Here is a 13,930-nt window from a genome sequence, read left to right on the forward strand (position 1 = left end):
GTGGTGGAAAAGTATGGGGGGGGAGGGAGGGGAAGAGAGGTGGGATTAACGGAAGTAAATATCCGTCTGGGGATGGGGAGACACCTCTTATCAACAAGGGTGCCTGAACAAAGCATATTTGTATACCTAACCCTTAAGTGTACCCCACAATATCATAATAAAAAACATTGATTACAAAAAAAAGTATATGAGAGGATGTGCATAGGTTATATGCAAATACGACACCATTTTACAGCAGGGACTAAGTATCTGTGGGTTTCCGTATCTGCAGGAGGGTTCTGGAAACAATCCCCTACGGATACTGATAAACAACTATAGTTCTTAAACCGTTCAGCCTACATTATCAACCATTACAAATCTTCAGTAAATACCACATATGAACCAACAGCAGCTCGTAGTTACTGTTCCTGGGTCCCTAATGCCTAACCCACAGAAAGGCATGTGTCCTCCCAGCTCTTCCTCTGCCCACACCACCTACTGCCTTTCTCTACTGCCACCCTCCTCTCCCCAGTGTCAGCCCCTTCACAGAAGACTTAGCTGAATAAAACATCATGATTTATACAAACATTTACATGTCCAGAAGGCCCAACTTGCACAACAAGGTTGTAAGGACTGGGCAGCCACCCAAAACAAACATCCTTCCCACTTAGGAGAAAAGCATGACAACTACATTTTAGAGCTGCACTGAGAATTCAACAAGAAGACGTGCTGAGCACCCAGTAATCTCCCTCCCACACACTGTCATGCAACAGAAGATAGTCATGTTCACAAGGATGGATCTCACAGCCCTCAGTCCCAAGGAAAAGGTGGCCACATCACGTGTTGTGTGTCACCCATTCCACTACTGAGGGTCTGCCACCTGCCACTCTCTACTTCAGAGTCCTTAGATGGTGACTACACTTTCGCTGTGTATTTCTGAGTGGAAAGTAAGAAAATGAAGAAAAACAAAACTTGCTGCAGATGTGTGATTTGCAAAGATCCCACCCGCCACTCCCCCACTCACACTCTGGGTGTGACCACACAGTCCCAGAGCAGCCAGCAATCAGGGCTGCTTGACAGTCTCTGCTTTGCAGATGAGGAGAGAACACAATCATTTTAGGTTCCTCTGAGGATCTTATATTAGCAACTGACTCCCTTTTCATTCTAAGAATATATATTCCCTTCTAAGAATGTATCAAGCCGGGCTCGGTGGCTCAGCCTGTAATCTCGCGCCTTTGGGAGGCTGAGGTGAGTGGATTGCCTGAGCCCGCGGGTTTGAGACCCGCCTGGGCAGCAAGACCTCATCTCTACAATAAATCAAAAAATCAGCCAGGCGTGGTAGCACATGCCTGTAATTCCAGCTACTTGGAAGGCTGAGGCGGGAGGATCACCGGAGCCCAACAGGTCGAGGCTGCGGTGGCTGGGAGCGGCCACTGCACTCCAGTCTGGGTGAAAGAGTGAGACTCCAACTCAAAAAAAAAAAAAAAGAATGTATCACTATGGTTTATCAGTGATGCAAGTGTTGTTTGCTTACCAGTAACCTTCCTGGATGATACGCACATATCGGAAGACATATTGGAGAATTCTGTCTCTAGTTACTTTGGTGTGTTGCTTCCCCCATCTTTGGTGTGGCCTGACACAGGCAGTGATACTTCCTGGGGTGGGGGGCACACGGAATGAAAGGTTGAATGGGAAATTCACAGCTGGAGCCTTATTATTCTGGCCACAGATAATGATGACAATAACCACTGCTTAGTGGCCCTGAGGCACACAGTGTCCTCAAGCACACCAGAGGTGAAAAATGAAAACAAGGACATGTCTTCCAGTTTTAACAAGCACCAGGGCAGACAAGACATCCAAGGGAAGAAAAGTCAGTGGGCTGGTGTGAAATGAACAGATCCACCCATCTTCAGAGCATCTAGACATCAAACATATAAATGGCTTAATTGAAACTGTCACAAAGAGAATTTCTTTCCAAGATCACTCTTATATTGTTTCAAATGGGGTCCCATCCAGGTATCCAGTTTGTTTATTTCCTCACTTACTGCACCTTAATTCACAGAACACTCATCATATGTTCCAGGTGGTGCCAGAGTGACAGGAGAGAAAGTGAGAGAAGACTGCACCTGTCACTGCCGCTTTCCCACTATAAGACTGCAGGTGTCCAGAGGAAGGAGCGACCAGGAGACAGGCAGCACTGGAGATGCTCCCTAACTGCCCAAGTCAGACTCTCTGGGCTTGACAGACTAAGGCTTTTGTTCACAATGCTGTCTACTTTGCTGGGGGGGAATTTAAGCATTTGCTTGAGCTCTGAGTCTTATGAAACAATTCCAGTTCTCTACATATAACACTCTTGGCTATGAGGATGTTAAAAAATGCACAGTCCTGCCATGATCAGTGGAGACATGTTTTGACTCCCTTCCCATCGTGCCTCCTACAACCTGCCAACAGGTTGAAGTGGGAAGAACATGCAATTTCCCAAAAACTGCATCCATAAGCAAAAAAATCTCACCTCCAGCTGCCTAATTACAAGATGACTCCTTATAAAATGCAGACACACCCTGTAATGGCTTTGGAAACAGACAATTCAAAACTGAAAAAATAAATCTATATTGTTGATCCAGAGATTCTCATTAAATGCCAGTAATATGGAAAAAAAGAAAGTACATTGTGACAGTTCACAAAGGGCTCCCCAAAGCTCTGTGTACAACATCCCTAGGAACAATTTCCAGTGCCTGATGGTGTTTAGCATTCATTGCTGATCTCTTCCCTACATAAAAAGCTATTGCTATTGTGTGTGCTGCTTCGCTCTTCTCATACACACTCCCGAGCAAGTTTTACAGGAACATGCAGTAGAGGGGCATGGCCTACACCTCTCAGATCAGTGCTAATCTACAGTGTTTAAGTCTTTGTAGTTTGCAGTTCTGTACTGACAAACCATAAGGTGATTATGCTAATTTCTCACATGAGAAATAAAATTGAAATTGTCCAGCAACATATAGACAATCTCAGCAGATAGTAAATGTCTCATTTATGACCAAATAAGATATGTGACTAAACTTACTTGTTCTTATCACATGAAGTCTTCATATTTACAGGGTGCAGTTCAGGGATCTGCTCTAATTCAACGGGAGCATCACTGTGCATTTCTCAGAGTCCTATCAGTTACTACAATAAGAATATTATTTCGCCAAGCTCGGTGGCTCAGCCTGTAATCCCGTGCCTTTGGGAGGCTGAGGTGAGTGAATTGCCTGAGCCCGTGGGTTCGACCCGCCTGGGCAGCGAGACCTCATCTCTACAATAAATAAAAAAAAATCAGCCGGGCGTGGTGGCGCATGCCTGTAATTCCAGCTACTCGGAACGCTGAGGCGGAATGATCACCGGAGCCCAGCAGGTCGAGGCTGCGGTGGCCGGGAGCGGCCATTGCACTCCAGTCTGGGTGACAGAGTGAGACTCCAACTCAAAAAAAAAGAATATTATTTCAAGCCGGCCTCAGTGGCTTAGCCTGTAATCCCGCGCTTTGGGAGGCTGAGGTGAGTGGATTGCCTGAGCCCACGAGTTCGAGACCCGCCTGGGCAACTTGGTGAGACCTCATCTCTACAATAAATCAAAAAATTAGCTGGGCATGGAAGCGCACGCCTGTAGTTCCAGATACTTGTTAGGCTGAGGCAGAAGGATCGCCGGAGCCCAGCATGTCGAGGCTGTGGTGGCCAGCAGCGGCCACTGCACTCCAGTCTGGGTGACAGAGTGAGACTCCAACTCAAAAAAAAAAAGAAAAAAAGAAAATTATTTCATATCATCCTTGTTACAGACTGGAACAGAAGCACCTCCTTTTGAAAATATGTAAAGGGCAGTGAGAAGAGGCCAAACGCTGTACACTGTCATTTCCCAAGGGGACTCTGTGCTGTTATTAAGGCAGTGAGTAAACACCTTTTACTATTATTATTATAAAGAACAGTGTATGATTATGTCAGGAAATACAAGGGTAAGATACTGAGAAATAAAATGGTAAGGACTAAATTAGCCATCCATAGGTGACTGCTTAGTCAGCCAAAAACCTCTGGGAGAAAAAAATCCCATTGATGTCATGCTAACTTATCTCAATATATTCGTAAATATACTGTGAGATCTTTAGATGGGAAGAGGCATGCATGTATTACCTGTCATAGAAAATAGGATATGCTAATGTGAATACAAAAAAAATATGTTGTCAAAGCCATCAAAAAATTGTAAATGCCACTGACAAAGAAGGGTTTTTAGGGGGGACAATTCATCCTGAGCAAAGGGTGGCGCCAGAATGTCTGAGCAAAGTCTGCTCCACTTGGTTTCCATGGAGGAAACATGGCAACATCAGAAGACTACAGCTGCAAGGACCATTGGCGAGAGAACAGGGAGTCCCTGAAATGTCTTCCAGTCTGTCCTCTAGTCCAGGAAGATCTCTATTAAGGTTCCAAGTAGAGTGAGATAGTTCCTCAGCCTTTGCCACTCACTATGATTATTCTGGTCCAAGCTCTGTGCTACAAATTAAAACCACTGTTCAGGAATCCCATATGCTTTGATTTTAACGTAGAATCCATGTGCCATGAGTAATCCCAGTGGCCTCATGAATAGTTGCTAATACAATCTCACCTCTTTGACCAGGGATGAAGGTCACCTTAGTTGATACATCTTTTGCCAGTGGCCCTGAACAGGAAAAAAGGAAAATCTTACATTCTCTAGAAGAAGCAATGCAGCTATAGATGTGTAAATGGAAGCCCTGGAAAGCAATTTGAGGGTATGGACAAAATATACTTCCACAGGGATGGCAATGTGTGAGTGAACAAAGACATCATGGTGTATGTCCAGGGTATACACTGTTAAATAATTTTCATGTAACTCCTTGGGTATTATGAACGATGTAAAAAGTCAATTAGTTTGAAAAGCAAAAAGGCAGAATTCGCTAGACAACTATATTAGAATTGGGATGTTCCAAAGACAGGCTTACACACATCATCAGGGAAGTTGCCAAGTAAGTCCCAGGTGGCACTAACTCTTGGAAAAATGGAAAACTTTCACATCACCCTTTTCATTCTAAGAATATATATTCTCTTCTAAGAATATACCTCTAAGGCTACCGTGTAGTCCTTACTGTGCAGACCATTAACACAGAAATTATTTCTAAGAGATAAACTGCTAGGTTTTCATTCCTTTCCTCCAGTAAATCCTGTTCGCCAGTGATCCTCATATCTCCAAGCCTGAGAGAAACCAGTGAGGGTGAAGATCCACTCAGGAAATAGGAAATAAGGATGACTTCCTTTTGGGCAGGAAGAGGAAGTGGAGTCTGGAGACTGTGGGGAAAAGGAAATAGAAGCCCAGGATTGTGGGAAAGTGGAACAGAGAGCTGGGGATCATGAGAAAGAGGAAATGGAAGTCTAGGACTGTGGCAAAGAGGTAGTGGAGCACAGCAAGTCACTGATGGGACAGGAATCCAGACACCCGACTCAGAAGGAGGCCCCAGAGGGATCAGAAAAGTGAGAGGAACAAATGAAAAAAAGAGGATGTGCTTTTGATGAGTTTCCCTTTGTCATTTGGTGTTACGATCTTGCAGGGACTGTGTAGTCGCCATCATTCTTTGCCAAAGAGGCTGCCTTGTCCCCTCCGAGGCATATGGAGGACCGTACATTCACCACCCTTGTGCTTGGGTGGGGCTGTGTGACCAACCTGTGACTAGCTCTGGCAGGTGAGCCTAAATTGCCAGGACAAAGCTATCCAACACTCTCCTTTTCCTTTCCACATGGTGACCCAGAATTCCCCACAGGCCATCAGAAGGGGGCATAGCGGTGAGCCGAGAGTGGGACTGAATCTAAACAAAAGGTCGACTTGACAAGGGAAATTAAACCTGTAACCAAGGGTGATGACCTGGCTGCTCCAGCTGGGAACTAAATGAAACTCATAATCACACTTCAGGGAGGCTACGGCATCAGCAAGAAGTGACATGGGACACATTCAGCAAGAGACGATGACCCATTCCCTGGGAACATGGCCTTATGGAGAAAACAATGAGGCATGTCAACCATGGGCTTCAGGAGCAGGTGTAAACTAATCTCCAGGGTTAAGACTAGACAAGCTGAGAAACAATACAAGGAGCCCACATATGACAAGAGTTCTCCTCTCATCATCCAGCTCCATAAGGACAGGAGCCCATCCTCCACATTCAAATACCAGCCTGGAACGAAGCAGGAAAACACAAATCTGACTATTCCTGGAAGATGCTCACCCATCCAAAAGAGGATATTGAGTTCAGGGATTGCCTTATTTGGGGCAATTCTATAATTTAGTGTACTTGGTGAAGGAAAATCACAACGCTGCCTCCCTGGAGGCTGTTGACAACACTGAAAGCATGTGACAACACTGAAAGCATGTGTGGTTGATTCTGGTTTGTTTCTAATAACTTACACTTTATAGAGGGACCTCGAGACTCCAAAGCTAGGAAAGGGACATGAGAGAATCAGAGCAATGATTCTACTGTGCAATGATACTACAGCAGCATCTGCACAAAGCTTGGTGATTCAGAGATTCTCCTCCCACATGCTAGCATCCTGTATTCTAGACAAGCTTGGATTTAATAATGCCAAATGGCCACTGAAGTAGTGACTGTATGCATTAGTACATGGGCATATTTTACAAGGATGCTATTATGTTTGGCCTGTTCACAACATTGAACAATCTCAGTGCATCTGCAGGGTTGTTTGGTTAAAAAAACTTATAAAGAGAAAAAGGTGTGGTTTTAATATATCTAAAAAACCTTTAGGAAGGACAAGTGAACAGAATTCAGTATCTGATGTGCAGAGGCAAAAATTTCTCTGTACTTCATGTACCTTTATAAAAATTTGGTTTGCAAGCCCCTTTATTGTGAATCGCATGGTCTAGTATCTGAGAACACAGGTTAAACCCATTTGGCTTCTGGCCTGTGAATAAAGTTGAGAAAACACAAAAACTATTATTGTATGAAAGAATATGAGGGTAAAGTTTATATTGTTTTTTTGGTTTGAGTTTTTTTTTTTTGTTAATCAGTCTCATTCGGCCGCCCAGGCTGGAGTGCAATAGCATGTTCACAGCTACTGCAGCCTCATCCTCCGGGCTCAGGCAATCTTTTTGCCTCAGCCTTCCAAGTGGCTGGAAATACAGGTGTGCACCACTATGACTGGCTAATTTTTTGATTTACTGTAGAGACAAGGTCTCACCAAGTAGACCAGGCTGGTCTCAAACTCTTGGGTTCAGACAATCCTCTCACCTCTGCTGCCCAAATTGCTTGGATTACAGGGATGAGCCACCATGTCTGATTTCTTCTTCTTCTTCTTATTATTATTATTATAAAATTTGCATCAAACATTTTTTATGTATTATTTGGACTTATATCAAGAGTTGACATACTTTTACATGGTTTAAATTATTATTTACACTTTCAAAATTTTTTAAACATTTCTTTGATTAAAAGCCAGTGAATTTTAAATCATATATAGGATAGTGCATAGTTCATAGTCAGAGGTCCCAGGTTATAAGAAACCATTTAGTATCTTATGGTCAGATCTAAGCATTTTTCCCCAATCTAATAATTTTTCTTACATATCTTGTGAAAAATTATAGTGTGAATTGATATGACTAACTGTACTTCCTACAGTGAGAAATAACTATCTTAATGCTAAGAACAGTTTCTAAAATTTTCAGTCATTGATTACATTGAAAGCATTAGACAAATGTTTTCTGGGCTCCACTAATAGATTAACACAGTCCATGTTTTGGGAAAGCACACTCAGAGGCTCAATATTGGAAAAGTTGACGATTACAAGGAGAAAAGAAAAAAAAATCCGATCAGTTCTGTTTATTTCCATCCACTTTCTGCTATGGAATAAATGATGCAGTATTCTGAAATATCACTTTTGGTAGAATTAAATTCAAAGCAATTTCATTTCCACTGTCTCTGATGGGGTCTTCCAACTAAGTGCGCACTTTCAGCATTAGAGTTCATGATTTTCAGTATCTAAGTTATTAATTCAGTGGTCCCTGTGTCTGGAAGTGAGTATCTATATAAGTATTTTGGAGAAATAGAAAAGAAAAATCAAATATCTATATGCATCTTTGTAGTCAAGTTCAAATAACTTTTGGTAAGAACATGGATCTCAACCACCAAGCCTGCAATTACATAACACATGACTGAAGAGAATGTAGTATTGAGAGCTGAAACTGAGCCACTCCCAAGGTCTAGAGTAACAATGATTACAAAACCAAATATTATTTTCATAAAGAAAATGTAAAATGAATCGCAGCATGGCTAACTGTAAAATAATTCCTTGTTGTTTTACTTTTTAATTTTCATGATTTTGTGCCTTTAGTACTTTTAAAACAATTTTTAAAAACTTACTTTACTTGAAGTACAAAGTTTCCTAAGGAGACTTTTGCGACAAAAATAAAGATCAGTATTATGGCACGTTTTTATGCATAATGCAAAACTTTCAACAATCGTGCTTTTGTGTAAGAAATATTGTTTCTTTCAATTTGAGGAAATACCAACTTAACGTTGCTGGAAACAACCTCAACAGTCAAACGCAATTTTCTTTACTTTTGTATCTAATGGCATTCATTTTCTAAGCAGGTACATGTTTTACATCTTAAATTCTATCTGCTTTTGAGAAATATATATTCAGGAATTTTGAGAGGCTATCTTTTTTTAGCAATTTATGTTTCTTTGTATAACAAGGTAAGCTGTATTACACCCATATCTGTTAAATGTGTTATGTGGAACCTAACCTCAGACTTCAAATAGGAACTCTAAAGGAATTATACAGAATGAACTCTGTTAGCATGTAACCCTATGTTGAGTGATGTTACCAAGTTACTGTCTCTACAATACCCAACTCTTTCATTAGGAAGCTCATAAAAAACACTGATAAAAATGTCACCACGAGATCAGGAGTCATGATGTTCAGACGCCTTGGGCCCTGCCTCTCTGCTTTCTGGGCCCCTACAAATGCCTGAACCTGCCCAGGCTTCTCTACTCCTCCCTCTTAGGACCCTTCGCAGTCCTCTGACTCCTATTTACAGTAGTTCCCTCTACCTGTGGTCCCACTTTCCATAGTTTCTGTAACCTGAGGTATGGTACAGTAAGATTTGAGAGCAAGAAACAAATTCACATTACAGTATGTTGTTGTAATTGTTCTATTTTACTATTATCATTGTTAAGTTCTTCCTGTGCCTAATTTATAAATCCAACTTTATTATAGGTATGTGTGTATTGGAGAAAACAGAATATATACACTTCCAGACTATTTCTGGTTTCAGGCATCCACTGGGATCTTGGAGTATATCCCCGGTGGATAAGGGAGTCCTGCTGTATTGCAAGTGTTTCTCTTTTTTTTGAGTTGGTGTCTCACTCGGTCACCCAGACTGCAGTGCAGTGGCCACTCCCGGCCACCGCAGTCTCGACCTGCTGGGCTCCGCCGATTCTTCTGCCTCAGCCTTCCAAGTAGCCGGAATTACAGGCATGCGCTACCATGCCTGGCTGATTTTTTGATTTATTGTAGAAATGAGGTCTCGCTGCCCAGGCGGGTCTCGAACCCGCGGGCTCAGGCAATCCACTCACCTCAGCCCCCCAAAGGCGCGGGATTACAGACTTAGCTACCGAGCCCAGTGGCAAGTGTTTTTCTAAGACGTATTTTATTACTTTTCACAAACCAATAGAAAAAACATAAATATGAAAATAAAATGCACAATAAAAACAAAATACACAAATAAAATAGAAAACAAAATGTAAAATTAATTCTAATTGATTCATTAATACTTGCTGTTTGCTAAATCACTGATATAATGTATGTGTGTATGTGTGTGTGTGTGTGTGTGTGTGTGTGTGTGTGTGTATTTCAGAAATGGGAACTCATTGTTTCCTAGGCTGGAGTGCACTGGCTAATCATAATCATAAGCATAATCATAGCACAATGCAGCCTTGAACCAGGCTCAAGCGATCCTCCTACTCAGCCTCTCAAGCAGCTGGTACTATAGGCACATGCCACCACACCCAGCTCACAATGGCATACTTTAAAACCGCAAAGTACCTTAAATTTTAAATTATTTTGGCTTTTTGAAGGTTATAAAGTGACTAAATTCTTATATGTATACAATCTAAAATTATTTACAGGCTATTCTCTTATCAGCTTTCCGTGCTATGTATAATGTGTGACCAGCTATTACATATAAAATTCTAGACAAATTTGTGATATTTGGAACAACTCTAATTCTTAAAAATTCTAGAAGCTTGATGACTTCTTGACAAATAAGAAATGAGACAAATAATACAGACTACCTTCTTTAAAATCTACATTCTATAACACAGATCAAGAAAATTTTAACTATATAATTAAATATTCTAGCATGATTTTTATCACTAGTTTAAGCACAGAGTTTTCAGAAAGGCTACTCAGATACTGTTGTATCTGGGGAATCATCATCATCATTATAATCATCCACATTTTTTACTCATTTTATACTGTCTGGGTTTTACATTGTAATAATCTAAGTTGCGGTGAATTAATACACTCACCTTTGTACACAAAGTCAAAGGAAATGCCAAGAATGATTTTAGGTTACTATTTTCCAATCGAAAATATGAATAATCCTTCAGGAAAAATACTGATAAATTGTGCTATCTAAATTGCACTTTACAGATGGGTATGAAGTCTGATAGTAATATTAAAAAATTCAGTGAAATGCATATTACATGCAATCACAGTAGTAACAATCATTTTAAAAAACTTCATCACCTGATTGCTACTCTCTTACAAAAAAATTAATTTAAATTTAGATATGCAAAAAAGGAGTGTGAGTATAGAAGATAACTTCTGTACTACCATTTCATATAGACTGTTTATCATATTCTGAGTTATTAAATTTTTTAATTAAAGTAATGGATATACATTTATCTTATAATTTTGGATGTTTCCTTCTTAATGTGTGTAAACTGCACAGTGCTGACAGCAGTGGAGCCTGAAACACAAGGTGATTCTGTCCCTGCAAATCAGGAAAAATGTACAAGTCCCTGGGGCTTCTTTAAATTAAATAAATTCAATGCTTATTTAACTTTTATAATCTTTAGCAACCACTGGAAAATTTAGATGTTAGGCTAATATTAAAGTAAACATCAAACCAAAAATGGTTAATTTTGTAATGTACTTATAAGTTAAAATCTGGTTACAATGATATTTTTGTGGGTGCTAGAAATTATTTAAATGATGCTTTGAACATAAATCTCAGGCCACAAAATGCTTCTTTGTGACAAAAGACCATGATGGGTATGATCTCCAATCTGAGTTTTTTACTTGTGTTCTGACTTTTCCCTAGAAATCTATTTCTTAATCATTTACCAGGTTTGTGCATTTGATTTTTAAGTAACACAATACAATTCAAGCTATACTGAAACTCTATCTTTGAAATATTTACAAAGGAAAGAAAACAGTCAATGCCACAGTTATATCTCCATTATTTACAACAATGTATTCACACGGGGCACAGTTTATTTCAAATTATATTTCCTGAATTAATCTTTAATAGAAAAATTAACATACCCCTTTAGAAGGTAGCAGAACACTTGATTTTTAAGTGTATTAACTTATTTAATCCACTGAAATATAGTTTGTGCAATGGAAAAAAGTAATTTACTCATCGCACTTGAAAGGCATGAATGGGTTAATATATCTCCAGAAAGTAAGCAATTAGCTTCCCCGCCACACACACACCCCAACAAGATGGGAACCCTTATTTTCAATGGTAGCCTTCCCCTGTTCTCCCAGGTGAAGTCCTGGGACAAGTGTCATTTTCCCACACTCGCCACAGCATCTTCACATCCATAGATGTTACACAGTGGCTGTTTAGTACCCCCTAATGGCTATGACATCGGCTCATCTATTTGTTGTTTTAGCAACTCTTGATCGGTTCACTCGACCAGCTACCCTTCCATACATAGCCTGTTCTAAAACTAAAAAGAGATGATATAATTGGAAATAATCTGTAACCTCCAATAACTCGCTTCTGACTTGGAGCTCCTTTATGAGCATCTCCTGACAATCAAGAGAAAGGGAAGGTATAAAAACAAAATGAAAAACAATCTATGATGAACAAGATAAAAGCTAGCAAGCAATAACATGGTAAAACTGCTTTCTTCAATTCCATTGAAATGCAATATAAATAATTTGTGAGCTGTAGGAATAAAAATAATTCTCTCTGAGGGAGAATCATGATGTATTAACAGGAAGGCTTTAGCGGACTCACCATCCCGTCGATTAAGACTTGCGAACCCAGGGCCGTGGCTGCGGGACAGCTCTGAGGAGCTGCTGAAGGATGAACGTGGCAAGGCTGAGGCCAGCGGCGCATCACAGTTACCTGCAGAGAAAAGCATCACGCTCAAGTTCCCAGGCTGATCAACGTGGCGCTTTCTTCTCTTCCCTCTTTCTCTCCTTTCTTTTTAGTTATCAGGTAAGGAAAATGCTAGACTTGTAGTTCATCAGTCTTGATCAGAGGTATGCTAATAAATGTTTAACAACAGGCTCCTAAGGGAAATAAAAGTCCTGATTTGTAGCTTTGCCATTGTCTATAGTGTAAATACTCCTATCATGGCCAATTCAAAGCTATCAAGATGATGTCATTGAGCATAGTGCTGGAAAAAGATATGCAGTATCACACCACTATATAGTAATGCACCATGCAGATACAAGGTACGTAAATAACCTAAGGAGCACAGATATGAGATGTCATAAAGTAAGTAGTAAATGGTGAGTTTTGAGAGTTGATTACTTTTGTTTTTCATGTGATTTGTTTAGTTAAAAGTTTACATACTTTAATTTTTAATAATGGCTGTTTTAACAGCTGGTTTACAAATTTTAAGGGAAGTTAATGATTGGCTCTTGCTTGCTGCTAAAAATGGGTTTCAGCACACTCAATGGGGAAATATTAGTGGTAGTTCCTCTAAGATCAAGAAGACTTTAGCAGGCATCACTGCTTTGTGAACATTGCATTGAAAGTCCTATCTGTACATAGGAGAAAATGAAAGAAAGAAAGAAAGAAAGAAAGAAAGAAAGAAAGAAAGAAAGGAAGGAAGGAAGGAAGGAAGGAAGGATGGAAGGAAGGAAGGAAGGAAGGAAGGAAGGAAAGAAGGAAAGAAAGAAGGAAAGAAAGAAGGAAAGAAAGAAAGAAAGAAGGAAAGAAAGAAAGAAAGAAGGAAAGAAAGAAAGAAAGAAGGAAAGAAAGAAAGAAGGAAAGAAAGAAAGAAGGAAGGAAAGAAAGAAAGAAGGAAAGAAAGAAAGAAGGAAGGAAGGAAGGAAGGAAGGAAGGAAGGAAGGAAGGAACCAGAAGAACTGGATGAAAACAAAAAACAATTGCTATCATTTCCATATGATGTGACTGGGTGGTATAAAATCCAAAAGTAATTGACTAGTGCTAGTTCAACATACAAAAATATTGTAAAAACATTGTATTTCTAAACTCTATTCTTAGAAAATAAAAACAACAGCAAACAGAAACAAAACACAAAATATCTACGAGTGAATTTTATAAAATTGTATAAGATATTTATAATTATTAAAATTGTATTGAAAGATATTAAAAAGGAACTACATAAATACAGACTCTAAGAATCACAAATAGAAAGCTCAGTAGTCCTTAATTTGATCTTAAGATTCATTAAAAGCACAAGAGGAAATTTTAATAGAACTTGAAGAATTGCTTCACATAGCTCAGAGGCTCTTAAAATGGGGTGCAAACATCATAAAAGGGTCTGTATAAGCCGGGCTCGGTGGCTCAGCCTATAATCCCGCACCTTTAGGAGGCTGAGGTGAGTGGATTGCCTTAGCCCGCGGGTTCGAGACCCGCCTGGGCAGGCGAGACCTCATCTCTACAATAAAATAAAATAAAAAATTAACCGGGCGTG

The 13,930-nt window shown here is 40.0% G+C and overlaps 1 protein-coding gene across 1 annotated transcript in view; it reads right to left on the reverse strand.

Annotated features, from left to right (window-relative positions):
* The window catches only part of LOC103262970 (contactin-associated protein-like 3), a 22,395-nt gene extending 9,992 nt beyond the window's left edge, over positions 1-12,403 (reverse strand). The window contains exon 1 of the mRNA XM_021713674.1: positions 12,277-12,403. Coding sequence (XP_021569349.1) covers positions 12,277-12,403 — 127 coding nt within the window. The remainder of the gene's footprint in view (positions 1-12,276) is intronic.
* Between the last annotated feature and the right edge of the window lie 1,527 nt (positions 12,404-13,930).

This window comes from Carlito syrichta, unplaced genomic scaffold, assembly GCF_000164805.1.
Source record: "Carlito syrichta isolate Samal-C Ts95f unplaced genomic scaffold, Tarsius_syrichta-2.0.1 Scaffold92616, whole genome shotgun sequence".
In the NCBI taxonomy this organism is placed as follows: Eukaryota; Metazoa; Chordata; class Mammalia; order Primates; family Tarsiidae; genus Carlito; species Carlito syrichta.